The sequence below is a fragment of the Canis lupus genome, chromosome 10 (genome assembly GCF_048164855.1).
Source record: "Canis lupus baileyi chromosome 10, mCanLup2.hap1, whole genome shotgun sequence".
NCBI lineage: Eukaryota > Metazoa > Chordata > Mammalia > Carnivora > Canidae > Canis > Canis lupus.
The window spans coordinates 21,099,188-21,121,932 of record NC_132847.1 but is presented as its reverse complement, the minus strand read 5'-3'; the positions used below and the strand labels follow the sequence as shown (position 1 = coordinate 21,121,932).

Below are 22,745 nucleotides of genomic sequence, written 5' to 3'. Positions count from 1 at the left end.
TGTGAAACCAAGTCTTCGTTCTTAGGAAATTCATGTTGATATATTTTGAGGTCAATTTATATGTAGATGTTTAAGAAAAAATTTGCGTGTGTACATATAAAATCTTAGAAAATCACCAAAGAATCACATAAAAAAAAATTTTTTTTTAAAGTGATGTTTATGCCCAATATGGGGCTTGAACTCATGACTTTGAACATCAAGTATTTGCTGATTGGTTGGTAATTTTTAATTCCAAACCACATTTCATTGATGAGCAGCATAGTAAAAAAAGCTTTTATAAGTTATGAGAAAATAATACAAAATAGTTTTAAGATTTTTATTTTTGAGATTTATGAAAGATTTTATCAAAATATTGTATGAATTTTTTCTTTTAAGTTTTTCACCATGACATCTTTTTTAAGTAGATCCCATGTCTAACATTGGACTCATAACCCTGAGATTAAGAGTCACACGTTCTACTGACTGAGCCAGCCAGGCACCCTGATACTACATGTTTTGACTTCTTAAAATGTATTAAATATTTTGTACAAGTATAAATCTTTGGTACGTCAGTATTTTTTAGCTGAAATTATTTAAAATTCATGAAAGAATTTAGTCTGAGTGCATGAATGTTAGAAATACATGTTTCTTGTTTTCATAAGTTGTTTTAAATGGTTTCTGTGTACAAATTTTAATAACTCCACTAATGATTGGGAATTTGTGTTACTGAGCATCTTTCTGATCACCTGATAGTCATCTTAATCTGACATGCTATACGGAAATTTCCTTATTTTAACTTGTGCATATTTTCATATGCCTTCAGGGGGATTTGTTTTTCTTAATAGTCATATGTCATGCTCATTTTTCTAATTGGATTCTTTTTTTAGTAAGGTTTATTTATGTTAGAGAACACCGTGGGGGAGGGGAGAGAGAGAGAAAGAGAAAGCGAGGGAGAACCCTAAGCAGACTACCTGCTGAGTGTTGAGCCCACCTCAGGTCTCTATCTCAGTGTCTTACAATCATGACCTGAAGTGAAATCGAGTCTGATGCTCAACTGACTGAGTTACCCAAGTGACCCAGATTATTATTTTTTTATTCTTTCTTATTCTTAAGAGCTTTTTGTTAATAAATGAGCTTATACAAGGCTGTAAATATATCATTTATTCTTTAAAATAAATTTTGCATTAGGGTTTTTTTGTTTGTTTTTATCTGTAGAGTTTTCCTCTTAAAAGTTTCTGGTTAACGTCATGCTTATTATTAGAAAAACCTTCCCCATGACAATATTACTGAACTTTTATCCTGTATTGCTTTATAGAATTTTTTTTAATTTTTTAAATTTATTTATGATAGTCACAGAGAGAGAGAGAGAGAGAGAGGCAGAGACACAGGCAGAGGGAGAAGCAGGCTCCATGCACCGGGAGCCCGATGTGGGATTCGATCCCGGGTCTCCAGGATCGCGCCCTGGGCCAAAGGCAGGCGCCATACCACTGCGCCACCCAGGGATCCCTAGAATTTTTTTTTTAAAGATTTATTTGTTTTAGAGAAAGAGAGCACCACTGGGGGAAAGCACAGAGGGAGAATCTCAAGTAGAATCCCCGCTGAATGTGGAGCTAGACAAAGGGCTTGATCTCTAGACCCTGAGATCATGTACCTGAGTTTTAATCACCAAACACTTAACTGACTGAGCTATCCAGGTGCCCTGCTTTATAGAATTTGTTTTTGTTCCTTATTTTAACTTTTAGGTCTCATTTCTCTGGGTAGCCGAAGACAACAGTAATCACTTAACTGTCTTCCAACATTTCCTCCAGAGGCAGTGCAGAGCTACAAGAAGAGTAAGAAAAATCTATATATAAACCATATTCATGCATAGATTGAAGGCAGAGAAGGCCAGATTTAGAAAATAATTGTAAGGAGAGAAAACCCACCAATTCTCAGCATATTATCTTTCACACACTGTCTTTTCCCAACTCTCACCAAGGCTTTGTGGTGAGCAAAGGCCAACCAAGCAGATTTGCAGAAAACACACAAGATAGAAGCTACCAAGTGGACCTAAGCTTAATCTGCACTGCCACTGCACCCTGACTTTAAAATTGTGGGTGTGTATGTATGATAGAACAGAACATGTTTTACAGGGTAGTCATTTAAAATGTAATGATTTACAAAAGTCATCTTCTAAATGTTTATCTTCAGGGTTAAGATAAAAGGTAAAAAGAAGGCAAACCCCCTTAGTAGTTAAGTGTTGAAGAAGAAAAACATGTCAGAAGTTTTAGGTTCCTGCAAGACAAGGTGAGCATAAAAATCAGAGTCTCATAATGCTTTTTCCCCTCACCAAGACAAAAAAGAAAAAATATCCTAAAATACCTGGACCTCAGAGTATTTGGTAATTTCCTATTAAACTAGAAGTCTTTTAAAAAAAAATAAAATCCCAGTACCACAAAAAGATAAGACAGGAAGATTAATAAAAGTATATATAGTTACCAAAAAAGAAGAGATTCATTACATACCAACTGAAGGAAATTCATCCATACTCCAGAAAAAAAAAAAACAACAAATAACAAACACACAGATGAAACTGACCTTACTATAGAGACAAACAATTTTAATCATTTGAGGACATTTTTTTTTTTAATATTCATGATAGAGACAGAGAGAGAGGCAGAGACACAGGTAAAGGGAGAAGCAGGCTCCATGCAGGGAGCCTGACGTGGGACTCGATCCCGGGACACCAGGGTCACACCCTGGGCCGAAGGCAGGCACTTAAACCACTGAGCCACCCAGGCTGCTCGATGACATTTTTTTTAATGTAAAATTAGAAAGTCAAAAACCAAGAAAAGAAATTATTAAGAAAAATGGAATAAAAGAGTATATACTCGGTAAAGAAATGGAAGACATAGAAAATAATTATTTTAGAAATAAATAAATTGCAGGATGCCCCAGGGAGAACACACTCAAACTTTAATAAGGTGCATTGAACAAATCAAAACTACAGTAAGATATCACCTGTCAAAATGGCTAAAATCAAAGGTAATAAATTAAGGGGGGGGGGTTAATGAAGATGTGGAGTAAAAGGAATTCTCATACACTGTTGGTGGGAATGTGGATTAGTACAACCAATGTGAAGAACAGTGTGGAGGTTCCTCAAAAAATTTAGAAACAAAATATCTTAGGATCCAATAACTCTCCTACTTGGTATTTACCCAAAGAAAACAAAAACACTAATTTGAGAAGATACATGACTGCCTATGTTTATTGCAGTACTATTTACAATAATCAAGAGTTGGAAGCAACCTAAGTGTTCATTGGTAGACAATAGACAAATGGATAAGGAATATAAGGTATATATGCAATGGAATATTAAAAAGGATGAGATCTTGCCATTTGTGATAATGTGGATGGATCTTGAGGGTATTATGTTAATAATGTTTGGTGACGGATGATAGCTACATTTGAGCATAGCAAAATGTATAAACTTGTCAAATGATTGTGTTGTATACTTGAAACTAATAAAACCTTGTGTGTCAACTAAAAACTAAGAATCAAATAAAGGTAGGGAAAAAACTGAGTAAAAGAAAATGACAAAAAGAAGAAAGAAAAAATGTGTCAGAGATACTATGTACTTGAAAGTTGCTGAGAGAAATGGTAAAGGTGTGATGTGATAGAGGTACTAGCTGAGGCAGTGGTCATAATCATTTTGTAATATAGAAATTTATCAAACCAGCCCATTAAATATCTTGAACTTGCACAGTCTTATGGTGAATTATATCTCAAAGCTGGAATAAAACAAATGTTAGAGAAAATACTGGAAATTGAAGATAGGCAGTGAATGGATAACATTCCTAATTTTAAGAACCTCAGGAGAGAATAATCCATAGAAAGCAACTATGTTTAAAGTAGTATTTAACAAAAATTGTTTATAAATTGAAAAAGATTCAAATCTACACATCTGAAGGCTCTCCTGGGGACTGGGTAAATTGGTCCAGAATGATCATTTCCAAGACATTTCCTTATAAAACTATTTGATTTCAAAGATTAAAAAAATCCTTAATGTCTGCAGGCAAAAATACGACATAATTTCCAAAGGCAAATGAATTGCATTGGTTCAGACATTTAAAAATCCACTGCAAGGGAGCACCTGGGTGGCTCAGTCAGTTAAGCATCTGACTTGTGATTTCAGCTCGGTTTATGATCCAATGTAGATGTAGAGCTTCATGCTTAAAGGGAAGTCTGCTAGGGATTCTCTCCCTCTACTCACCCTCCTCCCCCACTTGGACTTGCTCTTTCTCTAAAAGACTCTTTTTTAAAAAAAAATACTAAAAATCCATTGGGACAACCAAAATAAGGCACAAGTGGAACAGCCTTTAAAAAATAAAAAGAGGGCAGCCCTGGTGGCGCGCCTGTTTGGTGCGCCTGCAGCCCAGTGTGTGACCCTGGAGACCCAGGATCAGGTCCCACATCGGGCTCCCTGCATGGTGCCTGCTTCTCCCTCTGCCTGTGTCTCTGCCTCTCTCTCTAGCTGTGTCTCTATGAATAAATAAATAAAATCTTTAAAAAAAATAAAAAAGAAAAAGTATGAACTAAGGATTTTGTGTCAGCCACATTTGTCTTTTCAAGGTTATGGAAAAACAGTTTTCAACATAAAAGAACTTAAGGAATTAGGTACCCATGAGTTGTTTTTAAGGAATCACTAGAGGATATTTTACCCAACTGAGAAATAACCAGGGAAACCTCACCGAAAGGAACAGTGATGAATGTTTAAAATACATAAATGTGTTGGTAAGACTCAAAGGTAGAGATGTGAGAGAAAGACTACTATATTACCTATTGTGACAGAATCTAATAAAACGGGAAAACAAAATGAAATAGGAAAAAAAAATAAGCTTATTGATGTTTGTTGCATAAAGAATAGGTGAGAGTGTTAAAATAATAAATTACTGTTAAACTAGATTATTATAAGGTTTGGGGTTTGATTACTATATAATCTAATAGTTTACTTATTTCATGGATGTTGACAGAAGACATAAGACTTGTGAGTCAGAAGCAACTTCTTTACTCATGCTGTAGCAAGCAGCATATCATTAGCATATTTCTGTAGATTCTCCTGCTTCCCAGGTCCCATGGAGGCAGTTCTGGGTGGCCCACAGTGATGGCACCCACATAGTAGGTTTGCATTGCAACTAAGAACCCCTGAGCTTGGGGGAATGTACTGCTTTTATAGTGCATGCATGCTCTTTTCTCAGCAGGAAACATTACCTCATCCTTCAGGATTGCTCATTACAAGCACAACTCTGAGAAATGACCCAGTTAATGAGTGGTTAGGACTGTGCATTCTTTGTTAACTTAGTAAAATGTGTAGAAGCACAACAGGCCCAGGGAAGACTGTGCTTCCCCACAGATAGTAAGAAAGGAGTAAAAAAAAAACACATGGACTATAACAAGTATTGGCAAGGGTACAGAGAAACAAAAGCCCTCGTACATGGCTGGTAGAAAAATAGAGATACAGCATCTCTGGAAAAGAATTTGACAGTTCATGAAATAGTTGAACATGAAATACTGTATGACGATCAGTTCCATTCCCACATGTATGGATACCCTAGAGAATTGAAAACGTGTCCACATTAAGTCTTGTACATTGACGTTTATAACATTCATAATAACTGAAAAGTGAAAACATGCCACATGTTATGTCCTTTAACGTGATAAACATTAAACAAAATGTTTTATGTTCACATGATGGCATATTATGCTGCAATGAAAAGGAATTGAATATTGATACATCCTGTAATATAGATAGATGAATCTTGAAAACATTGTTCTAAGAAATCCAACACAAACCACGTATTGTGTGATTGCATGTACATGAAATAACCAGAATGTGGAAATTTTGAGAGATGAAAAGCTGAGGCCAGTGGGCATAGAGTTTCTCTTTGGAATGATAAAAATGTTCTGGAATTAGGTAATAGTGATGGCTGCACAACTTGTGACTATATTAAAAACTGATGAATTATATACTTAAAAGAGGAGGATTAATGGTATGTGAATTATATCTCAGGAAAAAATGTATGAGAAAAGAATATAGAGACAAACCTTTAAAAAAGGTTTAAGTACAAAAGTAACCAGTAGAACAAAAATACAGGTCTTCCTGAGTAGCCAAAAATTTTTTTTTATTGAAGCAAAGAATATACATTTCCTAGAGAAATGCAGTAAAGTACACATAATTATAAAAGATTTAAAAATTGTGACCTGGGGGCACCGTGGTGGCTCAGTGGTTGAGTGTCTCCCTTTGGCTCAGGGCATGTTTCCGGGGTCCTGGGATTGAGTCCCACATCAGGCTCTCCCTGCAGGGAGCCAGCTTCATCCTCTGCCTATGTCTCTGCCTCTCTCTCTGTGTTTCTCATGAATAAATAAATAAAATCTTAAAAATTGTGACCTATAATATTAGTCATACCAGTAAATGTGAATGGCTTCATGTTCCCTTTTATAAGCAAAAGATTTTTAGTTTGGCTCACTTAAGAAGACCCAGCTATGTAGTTTTTTTTTTTAATACTTTTTAAAAATATTTATTAATTTAGGGGTACCTGGGTGGCTCAGTGAGTGTCCGCCTTAGCTTCAAGGTGTGATCTTGGGGTCCTAGGATAGGGTCTCACATCGCACTCCCCACAGGGAGCCTGCTTCTCCCTCTGCCTATGTCTCTGCCTCTCTCTCTGTCTCTCTCATGAATAAATGAAATCTTTAAAAAAAATGTATTTATCTTAGAGTGTGCACAAAAGCAGAGGCAGGGTCAGAGAGAGAAAGAAAATCTCCAGTAGACTGTATGCTGAGCTCAGAGCCTGAAGGTGGAGCTTGAACTCAGGATACATGAGATGATGACCTGATCTGAAATCAGGAGTCAGACATTTAACTGACTGAGCCACCTGGGTGCCCCTTTTTGCTTTTTAAGAGAGACACTCCTATGATTGTTGTATCAAATGATTCAGGAAGGCTAAAAATAAAGCAGTAGATAATGGCATACTAGACCAATGAAAATTAGAATTCAAAGTAGAATTCAAGCCAAAGTAGAATGAACTGTGACTTAAAAGGACAATTTTTAGAACACATGAATATCTTTGCAGCAAATTACACAGAAACCTTCTATATAAAACAGACACTCCAGAGGATTGATTGAGACCTAGAAATACACTACTAGAGAATTTAATCCTCTGTTATTAGCACAGAGTAGATGGAGTTGAGAAAAAAATGAAATAGAAGACCTAAACAATATAAACTGTAAGGTGAATCTTACGGAGATAAGTCAAATTCTACAACATCAACATATATTGTTTAACTGTATCAGGTGCCTGTGCCACATTCACAGAAATTGAGCCTATATTTACAAAATTCAGTAATTTTCATAAATTATAGTAATACCTTCTGATAACATGCAATGAAATTCTAAATTACTATTAACAGAAAATTAATTGGCTCTTTGACCTGAGAAAATGTTGAGCCTACCATATAACTTTTCATCAAAGGATAAATTCATACTGAAATTACAGAGTTTTGCAAAATAATGATAGTGAAAATATACTGCATAGCAGAATATGTGGAAAAAGTGTTCAGAAACCAGAGGGAAAACAGCCAAAAGGAGCAAATTCACATAGGAGATGCAAATACTTGAGTTAACATATGCATATTTTAAAACAGCTGATTAGTAAGTATTTCAAGGATTTAGTGGAGAATTTTAGAAGATTGGAAACTATAAAATGAAATAATGAAATCATGGTTTCCAAATTCTACAACTAGAAATACCTACAAATGAAAATGATGCTCAGTAGGTGGATTTTTACAGACAGTAAAACTTGACTGAAGAGTGAGTTAGGGAACTGAATGACAAGCTGGAAGAAAAACAGATGAAGAAAATATTTAAAAGTGCAGAGTAGAGTGTAGGAAACAAATAATAGGAAAGATCTAATGTAAGTAATTAGAATCCTAGAAGGAAACGAAAGAAGTGTTGGAAGAGCTGATGGTTGAGAATTTTCCAAAACTGTCAAAAGAAATCAACTCACAGATTTGAGAACTCTACAATCTCAAAGCAGGACAAATACAAAGAAACTTACATGTAAGCACATTACAGTGAAACTACTGAAAATCAAAAAGAAGTTATAAAATCAGTCAGAGGAAAAAACACATTACTTTTAAACCACCACAACTTGTAAAATACCCACTCTCAACAAAAACTGAAGCTTCATTTGTTAAGTAAACAATTTTCACACAAAAGTGAAGAAATTTTTCAGCAATCATTAGGCAGTCAGTTTACCAAGTGGGAGTTTCTCAGGGAAAAGGGAATCACAGATGGAAGCATAGACATGTGGATAGAAATAAAGACAAAGTAAAGCATTTAGGTATATGTATATTTTTAAAAAAAGATTTTATTTTTTCATGAGAGACAGAGAGAGAGGCAGAGCAGGGTCCCTGCAGGGAGCCTGATGTGAGACTCAATCCCGGGACTCCAGGATCACACCCTGCCTAAGGCAGGTGCCAAACCTCTTAGCCCCCCAGGGATCCCCTAGGTATATGTATATTGACTAGAAAACAATGATAAGAGTATCTTTTGTATTTTAAAATACATGCCAAATGTAAACACATGACATAAGAAAAGGAGGTATGAAGTGAAAAATTTCTAGGATTTTTGCATTTTCTAAAACTGGTAAATACAATAGATTTAATAAGCATATATATCATCTCTAAGTATACAGCTTTGTAATTAGAGGGGAAATGGAATAATGAAGGCACAGAGGAGAGAGAAAACAACATGGGAGGAAAGAACGTGAGATGATAGATTTCCTTGCAAGTATATCAGAAATTACAAGAAATATAAATATTCCAATAAAGAGCACATACCGGATTAAATTCTTTTAACACAATTACATGCCATATCAAAAACTGTAATCATAAGGTTTGAGAAGAAATCTCACTTCTTGATCAAGAGAAGATTTAAAAGTACAGAAGAAGTTGTGTGTTCTAAGCAATAACCAAAATAGAGCTGGCGTGTCTCCAATTTTCAAAGTATAATTTAAGGCAAGAAGCATTATTTAATGTAAATACGGTGTTTCATCATGGTAAACATGTATCAAGCTTAACCAATCTGGAATTTTATGAGCCTTATTATATGACTAAAAAATAAGTTGTCATTAGTAAAATGAAAACTTGACAAATCCACAACGATAGCAAGAGATTTAAACATTCCTCTAAATGTGACAAAGCAAATATCAGGAATCAGTAAGGATTTTGAAGATTTGAACCTCTGCTCAGTGTTATATAGAGAATTCTGCACCCATCAACAACTGAATGCATGTACTTTACAAATGCACATGGAATGTTTTTAAATGTGACTGTACTCTGGACACTTGAGTGGCTCAGTGGGTTGAGCTCCAGCCCTTGGTTTTGGCTCAGGTCATGATCTCAGTCATGGAATCAAGCTCTGCATCCTAGGCTCTCTGCTCAGGAGATACTGTGCTTGAGATCTCTCCCTCTTCCAGCCCCCCATCCCTGTCCCCCCCTAGAGCATGCACTCTCTCTAAAATCTTATAAATAAATGTGACTGTACTCTGGAATATAAATCTCAAGAAAGAATTTAGTTTTTTTCTTTTTTTAGAGATTTTATTTATTCATGAGAGACACAGAGAGAAAGGCAGAGACAGGGCAGAGAGAGAAGCAGGCTCCATGTAGGGAGCCCGATGTGGGACTTGATCCCGGGACTCCAGGATCATGCACTGGGCCAAAGGCAGGCGCTAAACTGCTGAGCCACCCAGGGATCCCAAATTTAATTTTTGGTTTGTGTTTTGGCCATCGTGGAATTAACTTCGAAACCAATTACATAAATAACTACAACAAAATATAACTTGACGTTCAGGAGTAAATCACTTGTCAGTCACTCTAAAAATGAGAAAATATCTTGAGCTGAATAAAGATGATATATCAAAATGTATGAAATTTTTCTTGAGCCCTTGGTGAACAATTTAAACCTTACTGCTTTAAGAGAAAGACTGACATTCAGTGAAGAATTACATCAAGAAATTAGAGGTCAGCAAACTATATACCTACAGAAATTAGAAGCCAAGAAACAATAAAGATAAATATAAAAGTCAGTGGCATGTAAAGCAGACTTAAAGAGGAAGCGGGGTTGCCTGGATGCTCAGTCAGTTAAGTGTCTGCCTATGGCTCATGTGCTGATCCCAGGGTCCTGGGATGGAGTCATGAGTCAGGCTCCTTGCTAATCTCCCTCTCCCTGTCCCCCTCGCCCTGCTCCTGTGCCCTGAATCAATTGATCAATCACCATCCCTTAAAATATATATATATATAATACTCTACTAAACAGATGAAATGATTTGCATGTAGGAAATTAAAAAATACTTTCATATAAACTTTTAGAATTAATAGTCCTTTTAGCAAAGTCACTGGATACTTATGTACAGAAATTAATTGTATTTATATTTAGGAACAACAGATAATTTAAAAATTAGTGAATATACGATTTGTGAACATCAGAAGGTCCGTATATGTCAGAATAAATCTAACAAAAATTATAGGAAGCGTCAACACAGAAAACCATAAATGATTTTGAAATCTTTAGATCTAAATTGAGAGAATATCTTTAAGATAAGAATATTTCCAAATTCCTATAAAAATGAGTGCAGTCCTCATCAGAATCCTAGCAGATTTTTTAATGGAAATCAAGAAATTGACCTGTGAGATATATATATCATATATATATGTATCGTATAAGAATATGTTTATAATAACCATATAAAAGACTTCATTATAAACAAATTTGCAGACTTTAAATACTCCCCAAAAGCAGAAAATTAAATTTGAACAAAAACCAAAATAACCAGGTTCTTAAACAAGGAGTTACCATCATAAACTTACTAATTTTCCTTCAGTTACTTTGTACATTTGATGAAATCCCAATGGAAAATGCTTGAGATATGATGGTGGTTTTGTGCAAAATAGGCATGGAAAGTTTTTTAAAAGCCAAGAACTAGAAGAAACATAAGAAAGGAGACCTATTTAGTGGAGCTATGTAAATGTTTCTTATATACTTAAAATAATTCAAAAAGGAGGGAAAAGTATAATCTCTAATCAAAAACAAAAACAAGTAAGTTTAATATATGTAAAATTGTTGATATAATTCCACCAGGATTTATCATTTCTGATGAGTTTAGAAGACAGTATTTTGGTAATGTTGGGCTTTCCTTACTCATTCCTAAAGGCCAGGAGAAAGTTTTCAATGTTGGTTATAGGCATAATGCAGATAACTTTAATAAGTTTATGAAAGTTTTCTTCTTTTCCTAGTTTGCAAAAAGTTTCAAAAATCATCATGAGTTTTGAGTTACTATCAAATGCTTTTTCTATATCTATACGGTATACGTAATATTTTTGTCTGCATTTCTAATGGGATAAGTCTTAAGGGCAGAAAGCTTGTAGTCTTTTTAGTAGTAATGACATTAAAGTTTTTGTTAATTTTTTTGTGTGTATGTATACACATTATTAGATATAAACACATATTCCATATATGTGAGGGTATGTAATTTTAATCATTGTAATATATACATAAATCATTAGGAAGGAAGATTATGTAGTACCAGGATGTTGGTGGTAATGTTGATAATGTTAAAAGCTGTTATGTATGTATCGATAACATGTATGTGTTTATTTACTTCTACTTCACTAATTTTGTTGTGCTGTTTTATGCAATCACTGTGTGCTCAGGTATTATCATGTATTTACCATTTATTTACTTTTAATTTCTTCCATCTGAGACCTTACTTATGGGAGCACTTGTGTTACATCTAAGATACAAGGTTTAAAATTTTCTTTAATATTTATTGATAAACATCTCAGCTGAGTGTATTTTTTTCTTTTTTATGGCTGAAACAATATTTTATATTTCCTTTTTTAAGATTTTATTTATTTATTCATGACAGACACAGAGGGAGGCAGAGACATAGGCAGAGGGAGAAGCAGGCCGCCTGCAGAGAACCCGATCTGGGACTCAATCCTGGGCCCCAAGATCACACCCTGAGCCAAGGGCAGCTCAACCACTGAGCACCCTGGTGCCCCTATTTTGTATCATTTTTTAGGATTGTTTTGCCATGAATGCAATTTGAGGAGGAGAGTCATTTTTCTTAGTACAGTCAGTATAGTCCATTGTTTTCTGACATTTATTCTTTTTAAAGAAGTCTGTTAGATTAAGAACGGACAGCCCTTCCATCATAGCTGATCTGCGTTTTCCTTGTGGGAGCATTAAAAGTCTTCTTTTTGGGATCCCTGGGTGGCGCAGCGGTTTGGCGCCTGCCTTTGGCCCAGGGCACGATCCTGGAGACTCGGGATCGAATCCCACGTCGGGCTCCCGGTGCATGGAGCCTGCTTCTCCCTCTGCCTGTGTCTCTGCCTCTCTCTCTCTCTCTGTGTGTGACTATCATAAATAAATAAAAATTTAAAAATAAATAAATAAATAAATAAATAAATAAATAAATAAATAAATAAATAAAAGTCTTCTTTTTATCTTTACAATGTGAATTTGTAGTTGTATTTTTGGATTTGTTGGACTGCTTTGGGCTTTTGTTTTAATCAAAAAGTCTGATTTTCTCTTTGGATGTTACCTCCTTTTTCTGTCATCTTGTTCTTGATCTTTAAGTATATGTTAAATCTTTTCAGTCTATATCTTATATGCTTATTTTTCATCTCATCTTGACTTTCTGCTGCATACTGTATAATTTTTTTAGCTTTATCTTGCCAGTTCTTTTTAGTTACATCTCTCTATGCTCTTTAATTCCTTTTTTCTTTACTTTTTTTGCTCTCTTTTGTTTTCTTTTTCCTCTATTTCAGTATGGGTAATTTCTTCTGATCTGTGTTTAAGTTCATTAATTTCTTAATTCACTGGCATCAAGTTTACTGATGAGTTTATCAAAGGCATTTTTCATCTTTGATACCATGATTTTTGTTTCTAAGATTCTTTTTACTCCCTCATATTTTCCTTATGTCTGCTGAAATTTTTCATCTGTTCATATTGTCCACCTTTTCTACCTTTCTGCCACCTTTACTGTATTGATCATAGTTGTTTTAAATTCTCATAGTTACAGCGTGTGGATCATGTGTGAGTTTGGTGGATTGTGCTATTGGTTGCTTTGTGTTTTGGCAATGGATTGGCTTTTTGTTTGTTTTTGCTGTTTGTTTTTTAACTCTTTCTATTTTTATGTGAGTCATTATTTTGGATTTAATGTTATGTAATGTGTGTATGGGGCAGTAGAGAATGAGGATAGATCATGTATAGGCCTGGAGCTGAACACACCTCTTCTTCTGCTAGAGTTGAGCTAGGTTTGCATTATTGTGTTATGGTTACCTTTAGCTCACCAGTGCTTCAAATTCTAGTTTTACTTTGTCCTTAGGATTGGGATTGGTTTGTTGGAAGGTCTTTCTGAATGATCTTGTTTCACCCCCATTTTTAGGTCTTGCTTGTGCTCTTATATTTTGTACAGGGTCTCTCCCTATGTTCTTGTCCCTCTGGCAAATGTAGACTGCTTTTGCTTATTACACAGTGCTTGGTAGCCAGCCTGGCATTGGGGAGGAAGGGCACTGGGATTTATTGTGGGTTTTTTTGGCATGATCGATCCTTACCTACTGAGTTGCTATTTATAATCTCTGGCTTATTTTCAAGTTTCTCTTTGAAAGTTTTTTATTATAATTTTATAATATTTTCTTTTCTTTTTTTTTTTAAAGATTTTATTTATTTATTCATGAGAGACAGAGAGAGAGAGAGAGAGAGGCAGAGACACAGGCAGAGGGAGAAGCAGGCTCCATGCAGAGAACCGGACGTGGGACTCGATCTGGGGTCTCCAGGATCACGCCCTAGGCTGAAGGCGGCGTTAAACCGCTGAGCCACCCAGGCTGCCCATAGTTTCCTTTTTTCTTTTTTTTTTTTAATAATAAATTTATTTTTTATTGGTGTTCAATTTACCAACATACAGAATAAATACCCAGTGCTCATCCCGTCAATTGCCCCCCTCAGTGCCCGTCACCCATTCACCCCCACCCCCCGCCCTCCTCCCCTTCCACCACCCCTAGTTCGTTTCCCAGAGTTAGGAGTCTTTACGTTCTGTCTCCCTTTCTGATATTTCCCACACATTTCTTCTCCCTTCCCTTATATTCCCTTTCACTATTATTTATATTCCCCAAATGAATGAGAACATACAATGTTTGTCCTTCTCCGATACATTGGAGTATTTGCAAGTGTGAGTCTGTTGTTCTTCTGTCCCTGTTGCTTATCACGTCTATCATTTGTTCACATGTTTGGTTTTTGTTACAGTTAGGGGTTTTTTCCTTGGTTCTTTTTTGGGGAAAGGTATGTTTTTACAGGAAGTCCTAGGTCTTGTACATTAGGTGTGGGAATTCTTTGAGTTTGGTTTAAATTTATATTCTTGCAGAGAGGTTTTTAGATTTGTTTTTGCCCGTTGTATATATACATTATCAGTCCTGAATGTCTTAAATTTACCTAAGTAAATTTACTTAAATTTGCATAAGGTAGTATTACTAATTCAAACTACTGACCTGCATGAGGGATAGCTTATGTTTTAAGTTCTTAGGGAAAATGTTTTTTTTCTGTTTCATTGTTTGCTTTTTACCTTCCTCTTCTCTCAGTGCCAAGCAAGTTTTCCTTCCTATCTCCTGCAGGGTAGGCTTATATTCTCGCAATAAGGATTCAACTAGTTGGGTTAAGCTTTATGAATAAGTCTACTATTGGATTCCCCGTCTTTGATGGATTCTTTGTTCTTGTACTTCTCACTCCCTACAACCAACAAAGTAGAGGGTCTAGTCTCTAGAGTTGGGAAATCTTTCTTTTGGTAGGTCAAGAGCTTTGTTGTTAGCCTGTCTCCTTGTATTTTTGCTTTCACTTCAGTCTTGGCCTTTTGATTTCTTACTTTCATGACATAAGGCATGCATTTGCAGTTTTTTTTTTTTTAATTTTTATTTATTTATGATAGTCACAGAGAGAGAGAGAGAGGCAGAGACACAGGCAGAGGGAGAAGCAGTCTCCATGCACCGGGAGCCCGACGTGGGAATCGATCCCGGGTCTCCAGGATCGCGCCCTGGGCCAAAGGCAGGCGCCAAACCGCTGCGCCACCCAGGGATCCCGCATTTGCAGTTTTGTTCAATCTCACATTGCAGTAGTATTTGACAGGAGGTTTGTTAAGAGTACTTAATCCTTCATACATTATTAGGTTTTTGTTTTCATTTGGTACTTTTCTTAAAATTTTGAGACTTAGAAACTCCTAGAAACTCCTTTCCTCAACTTAATTTACTATTTGTATTTTGGAAAGCCTTTATTGTTTATCTCTACTTTTGCTCAATAAATGATAGGTATTAGAATTCTGGATTATATAATACTGAAATTTCACCTAAAGTGGATAATCGAATTCATCCCTTGGGATATAGGGCAGTGTGAAGGAGATGAACTTTAGTAATCACACTTGGGTATTGAGTCATTACCCACCTGTATGAATTACTGAAGTTTTATGAGACTGTACCATCTGTTGAAACAGAAAGAGCAGCTGTGTTATAGGGACGTTGTGAGCCTTAAGTAATATAACTTGCAGTTTCTGGTACAGGCTCTGGTGTAGTGATTTAGTGAATACTGTGGTTCTCCCATCATTTTTTAGAAGAGCAAATTAAATCTCAAGGAGGTAGCATATATTGCTACCTATTCAAAATTCTGTAATTGTTGAGGTGAAAATTGTTCTCATGTCTCTCCTGATTTTACCTTTCAGAAGAATAATGGTAACTTATTCTGCCTACCCTTATATTTTTTTAGTACCTTATATGTATTTCCAAGGACCTACCATATATGAAGAGAAAAAGAGAATCTAATGTATTGCCCATTTTGGCAAACTTTTCGAATGTTAAATGAACAAAGACTAATACATAATGCAGTTCCTGTCTTAGGGAACTTGTTAGTGAGATGGACTTATATGTGGTAATTATGGGTGATATGCCTAGTGTAGTAGGGGTAGTAGTTTCCTGGGGCAGAGGAGGGAGGGTCATGAAGTATGGAAAGGATGCCATGATACTGGCAAAGGAGGAATGGGGTTTGTGGTAGTAGCAGCAGCAGCATATACAAAGGCCTGAAGGCAATGGAGAGTATGTCCTATTTATGAGAAGTTTGGGTTGTGTACACAGAATAAAGTAGTCATGGTCTGAGGAGAGGAATGTCTTCTGTGGTTATAGAAGAGAGATGGTAATTGAGATGTGTCTTAAATGACTGGTAGTATATCAGCAAGTAAAGATAGAATGGGTAGGATAACACAAATTAAAGTTATTTAGTAGAATATAAGTTACTATATTATAGGGACCTATGAATAGTCATATTGACTTGGCTACTTCTTACTCTTAAACTCTTGTACCACTCATAACTGAAACAGACAGACATCAACTCTTTCTGATAAATCATCAGGAAATTTTACGCATCTCATTAGAGGTTTTATGTAACAGGTATTTGTGTGTATGTGTGGGGGAGAAAAGGATAAGGGGGCAGTTTTTCCAGGCTTACCCTTGTAAGATACAATAATTTAAAATGGGAGGAATGGGTCATAAGTGGCTTTGAATATCACATATAATAGTTTAAAATTCATTCAGTAACTATTAGAGGTCCATCGTAACATTTTTGAACAAGAAACATGATACAGTGATGATTTATCTAGCTGATTTATTTAACCATTATAGGATAGAATTGGAGAGGAATGTGTCTGAAGCAATAGGATCACCTTTTTGTATAATTAGGACTGAAGTGATTAACACTTGAATAAGGAATGATGGTAATGGGAATGAAAGAAAGGGCAATGTGAGAGGAATTTATTAAAAAAGGATTGACAAGTTCTGAGAAGTGATTGAAGATAAGATTTGGAAAACAAGCAGGGCAATTAGGAATATTCATGAAATTTCATAGTTGAGTAACTGGAAATTCTTGATATTAGCAAAGGATAGGACATTTGAAGGAGAACTTGGGGGAGAAACAGAATACCGTTTATGTGATGTGATGTGAATTATATGATATACTTTAGAACATCAACGTGCCTTTTTAAAAATAATTTTTAAAATTATGGTTTCGTCTGTTATGAGACAGGAAACATGGTCTTGTATCAGTGCCATGAGTAGTGGAGACAGACTTGTATTCCAACTCACCTTTAATAATAAATATCATAAAGTGAGACTGGAAAGTAATCTTTTGGGATTTTGCTTTTGCTCATCCATAAGCTACAGATAGTAATACTTGCAGGACTGCTGTGTGAACTAAATAATATAATGTTTATGCATGCTGGCCCATTTTAGTCCTCAGTATATGTTAGATTTCACTTCTTTAATAAAAGATGCTAGCCTTGGCTGGCACCTGGCACCTGGCTGGCTCAGTCAGTGGAGCATGCAACCCTTGATCTCAGGGTTGAGTTCAAACCCCACATTGGATGTAGAGATTACTTAAAAACAGAATCTTTAAAAAAAAAAAAATGCCATTCTTACTCTGTTGTCCTACATTAAGATGGACACCACAGAATAATGCCTAAAACATTTTTGTTTTGCTGTTGAGCATTTCACTGAAATCATAGCCATGAGTATTGGCTGACTAAATATATGTATGATCAGCTTATAATTGGACTTAACTCAGAAGTCATAATTATTGCATGTGTAGGTGTAGTTAACAGCCTTCATTTCTGGTAAGTGACTTTACTTAGAGGGTATATGTTTATGTGAGCAAGACAGACTATTTCCTGGAAGGAAACTGTGGTCTCTAGCTCTTTATAATAATGTCACCTTTAATCTTGAACTCATGAGTGATGTCCTATACAGACTATTTTCTTGATGCAGTTACTTACAAGAAGTAAATGAATTCTCCTTTGAACTTGTTAAGACACCATAGACTGTCAGTAATATGGAAAAACTGGATATTGAATCAGGAATGTGAACATGTGTTTCAGGTAGAGAATTCCAAAGATAATGAAGATAGTATTCTACAAAGAGAAATTCCTGCCAGACAGTCTCGGCGAAGGTTTCGGAAAATTAATTATAAAGGAGAACGCCAGACTATTACTGATGATGTGGACATTAACAGCTATCTTTCTGTGAGTATATTTAGGGACATTTCATGGGTCTTCTTTAATTTTTATTTATAGTATCTTTAATTTACACGTATTTTTAGTAATATCAATACTTACGGCTTAACATATAAAATTTTAGAGCAGGTAAATATATATAATTTTTTAAAATACTTGTGCTCAGTTGAGCTTGGTAGAAATGCTCTTCCAGTGGGAGTTTTGTTTTGGCTTTGGTTTTGTTTTAAATAATGTAAAAAAACATTCTTTCCATATCTTTTTAGACCTTATTTGTGGATTTTCTTGCCTTTTTATTGTCTGAATGAAATATAGGTGAGAGTTCTGAGAATTCAGGCAATAGACTTATTGGGAGATTTTTTTTCCTGATATGCTCTAAGGGATACAAAAGAAATGCATCAATTTTTTCCTTGTGGTGTGGGAGAAATACAAATATTCTGTGTCAGTGCAGAAACAAGCAAGTGTTAGTGATATGTTTTTACATGCAAATATTGAAGAAGGAGAAGCAGATGAAATAATTAGCTTTAGGTTTTGTAACACTAGAAGAAACATCAGCTGTTTCTCCAGAAGTCTTCAGTTTTGTAATTATAGTGAACTTCACTTTAAACTAAAAAACTTGAATCGAGAAGAAAGGCTAGGGGTTCCTGGGTGGTTCAGTGGATTAATAAGCATCTGCCTTCGTCTCAGGTCATGATCTCAGAGTCATGGGATTGAGCCTCTTGGGCTCCCTTCTTAGCGGGGAGTCTGCTTCTCCCTCTCCCCCTTAGCTTTCTCCCCTGTTTTCTATTTCTCTCCCTCTCTCTCTCAAATAAATAAAAAAATAAAAATCATTAGATTTGAGCTCTTAATTAGGAACAGTGCTCTCAGGTAGCTGATGTAATCTGTGAACATCTTACATCCTATTATATCTTGCAGGCTATTGCCCAGGATCTTTGAGTACATAACTTGGACCTTACATTCTCTTCTTCTTCTAATGCCCTTGTGTTTTCAAAGCATATATTAAAATAGAAAACAGCCTTTATAGCACAACTGTGTACTTTCTGAACTTTATCTCTTTCCATGGGAAGTCCCTTACGCTTAGGAAGTATGGTTTTGTATAATTCTTTCAGATCAGAGTTTCACTGGGAACATGGCAGACTTGCTGAAATTTGCGCTCATTAACATTCCAGTTGTAGTTTCTATATTCAGATCTTAACAGAAAAAAAAAAGATAAGAATAAGTCTAGGAGTATTTTATCAATTTTCAAAGAAGTCATGATCCCCCCAAAATATAAAAACAGTTTGAAGATTAATTGCAACAAAATTCCCAAAGGTATGTTTAATTCATTTGGTTGTCAAAACAGAAATTTCTCCTTCCATGTCAAGGAGTAAGGAGGATTATGTAGGAAGTTGTGTATAGTGAATAAGTGCTAAATTTAAGGCAACTCTAAGGATTTAGTTACATTTGCCTTATGTCATTGGTTCCATACATTCTGTTTCTAACAACAAAGAATAACATGAAATAGTCTCCTAATTTTTTTTTTTACCACATCTAGAGGCACATAAACTTCATTTCCTGTTCCTATTATGAAATAATTTCTTTTTATATAATAAATTCCCCTATAATAAATTGATTTAAACTAACAAGTTTACAGTATTATACAAGTAATATGTGTCTGTTTTGGAAAGATTAAAAGTTAACTGACTAGTCATTCTGCCCAGTTATGTAACCATTGATGACATTTTATATATTCTTGGTAAAGGTTTTTTCACATAGATACAAATGTAAGCTTTTTGGCTAGCTTTTTAAGACTTAAATATATGATAACATTATAAAACTTAGTTGTGTAATGTGAGCATGTTTGAATGCTATTAAAAAATTTTGAGGGGGATGCCTGGGTGGCTCAGCAGTTAAGCATCTGCCTACAGCTCAGGGTGTGATCCTGGAGTCCTGGGATGGAGTCCCACATTGGGCTCCCTGCATGGAGCCTGTTTCTCCCTCTGCCTATGTCTCTGCCTCTGTTTCTCTGTGTCTCTCATGAATAAATCAATAAATAAACTCTTAAAAAATTTTTTTACATTGCTCTTGAGAGTGTCATGGTACTCCTTTATAATAATTGCCATAATTTATTTACTCCCCAGTATTTGATCATTTAGATTTTTTTAGTTTTTATTTCTTTAAACTAACATGCTAATTATCTTTGTGGTTACAGATGGACAGATATTGGTTTCTTTAGAAAAATTCTGGGAAGTAGAATTATTAAATTATTTTTAATTGTATTATTTGGTTTTCCTTATCCGAGCTAGAGTGCATAGTCTGTGTGTGTATTTTGATCATTTACTCCAGTCTCAGCTATGGTGTGTTCTTAGATTTTTTTGGTGTCATGTCATGAAGCCTAGGCAAATTCTGAATTTTCTGTACGTAACTGTGGCTTATGCTCCTGAGTCATTTACTTCTAATTCCCATGTGTACTGAAAGTTATCCTCTTAAGGATATGCTGGTTTCTTGTGTAGACCAGAAAGTGCAACAGGCACACTGCTTGATGATTGTAAGTGAAGTGTGGCATTGTTGAATTTAAAGTCTTGCATAGCTAGTTTTAAGTACTTAACCTACTAAGTACTGTCAGGAATTTGGCAGAGGGGAGAGCTCAAGCTGATTCAGGGTAGTTTATTTAACTATAAGACTGGGTTGAAAAAAAAAAAAAAAGACTGTGTTGAAAAAGGATTTTTGTTGATGTTACATAAATTCGCTATTTCTTGAAATAATAGTTTCTGCTTGCTTTTTTTTCTAACATGGATGTATTTCCGGAAATTTGGAAAGCATTTTAAGAGGTTTTCATTTACTTTTCATTAATGTTAGCAGTAGGTAAAAACTTGTATGTCTGACCAAATACCTACATATTGGGAGTTTGCTATATAAAGGATACTGTGTAGCAAAAATTTTAATTAGTATTTGTTAAAACATCCAGTAGAAAATTGGTTTTATGGCTACCTTAGAGTCTTTGAATTCTTTTGTTTTACTGTCAGCAATTTAGAGAGAAAGATCAAAAATCATTTCTTCTAAACAGCAGTGCAGATTTGATAGTTTCTTTTTTCATTTCCTCACCATCGTCAACTTTTCCTTGCTAAAATGCTGAAGATCAGAAATTCTTAAAGATGTACAGAATTTTTTGTTACTGTTGTCTTTGTCACAATTATTACTAGTACACAATCTGTACATCAAAGTTTTAGGAAGACAAAATTTGCATATTTTATTCTCTAATCGAATGCTTAGGAGGATTGAAAAAGATGGTTTATTTTTATGAATTATTTTCATAGTTTTGTCATACATTGCTTTATATAAAGATGAGAGCCATAATTTTAATGTGCAAGTGAATGTTTTTTTTTCCTTAATGTTAAAAAGAGCATGTCTATAACAGTAACGTTTTTGAAACTCCATTGGGTATTGCTCTCATAGTTTTTAACAGATTTAAATGCTTTTGAATATTCTCAGTAAGAATATTTTAGATATTTGAGGAAGGTGTATTTCATATTTCTAAATAGCAAAAAGGTAATTGGAGTAATATTCAGTGAGTAAAATGGGTAATTATGCCAACTGAAAATAGTTTAGCATTTATATGAGCCATCTGTCTTGAATTCTTCCTTACGTACTGTATAATTGGGGCATTTCATCTAAACCCTCCATGATTTGGTTGCTGTACCTCAAAAAACGAAGATGGTAATATTAGGTCTGCCTATCTTATGGGGGGGTTGCTGAAGAACATGAAACATGTTATACACCCTTATAGTTTAATAAGTCAATAATATCTGTAGTTGCTTCCTCTCAAATGTTTCAAGATTTATATACTCCTCTCCTTTCAGTTTCCCTGTGTCATTGCCTTAGTGTTCACTGCCATTCTTTTTAGAACTGTTGTATTAGCATTAGGGTGCCTGGCTGTCTCAGTGGGTTAAGCGTCCAACTCTTAATTTCCATTCAGGTCATGATCTCAGGGTCCTGAGATAGAGAGGCACATTGGGTTCTGTGCTCAGTAGGGAGTCTCCTTGGGGTTCTCCCCCTCTCCCTCTGTGCCTCCCCCTGCTTGCAGTCACTCTCTAAAATCAATAAATAAAAACTTAAAAACTTCTCCCTCTGCCTGTGTCTCTGCCTCTCTCTCTCTCTCTGTGACTATCATAAAAAAAAAAAAAAAAAAAACTTAAAAAAAAAAACTTCCCACAGTGATAGAAATAATTTATATCGGTTTCCAAATTGGTGATAGTAACTAGCGCCAAGTGGCTATTGAGGACATAAGATGTAGCTAGTATGACTGAGACTTTTAATTTAAAATTTTAATTGCAAATAATTGACATGTAAGTAACCACATGTGGCTACTAGTTACCATATTGGACAGCACAGATCTGAACTTTGTCCCCCTCTTCAACTTTATGTTTTTCTCTGTTCCTATGTATTCTCTGCTTTTTAGTCAAGCTGAACAAATTTGCTGACCCTTAATGGAACCATGTTTTTATTTATTTTCAGCTTTATTGAGATAAAATTTGCATATAACACTATAAGTTTAAGGTGTACAACATGATTTGATATACAAACTATATTGCAAGGTGATAACTGTGTGTGTGTGTGTTTGTGTGTGTGTGTGTGTGTGTGTGTTGAGGGGTG

General features: G+C 35.2%; 1 protein-coding gene across 9 annotated transcripts in view; it reads left to right on the top strand.

Moving 5' to 3' along the window:
- RAPGEF6 (Rap guanine nucleotide exchange factor 6) overlaps positions 1 to 22,745 on the top strand; it is a 197,297-nt gene that overhangs the window by 55,234 nt on the left and 119,318 nt on the right. For 8 of the 9 annotated variants that reach the window (XM_072840895.1, XM_072840897.1, XM_072840891.1 and 5 more), the window contains exon 6: positions 17,982 to 18,125. The exons of the other annotated variant lie outside the window; for it this stretch is intronic. In XM_072840895.1, coding sequence (XP_072696996.1) covers positions 17,982 to 18,125 — 144 coding nt within the window. The remainder of the gene's footprint in view (positions 1 to 17,981; positions 18,126 to 22,745) is intronic. 9 annotated transcript variants of the gene reach the window in all.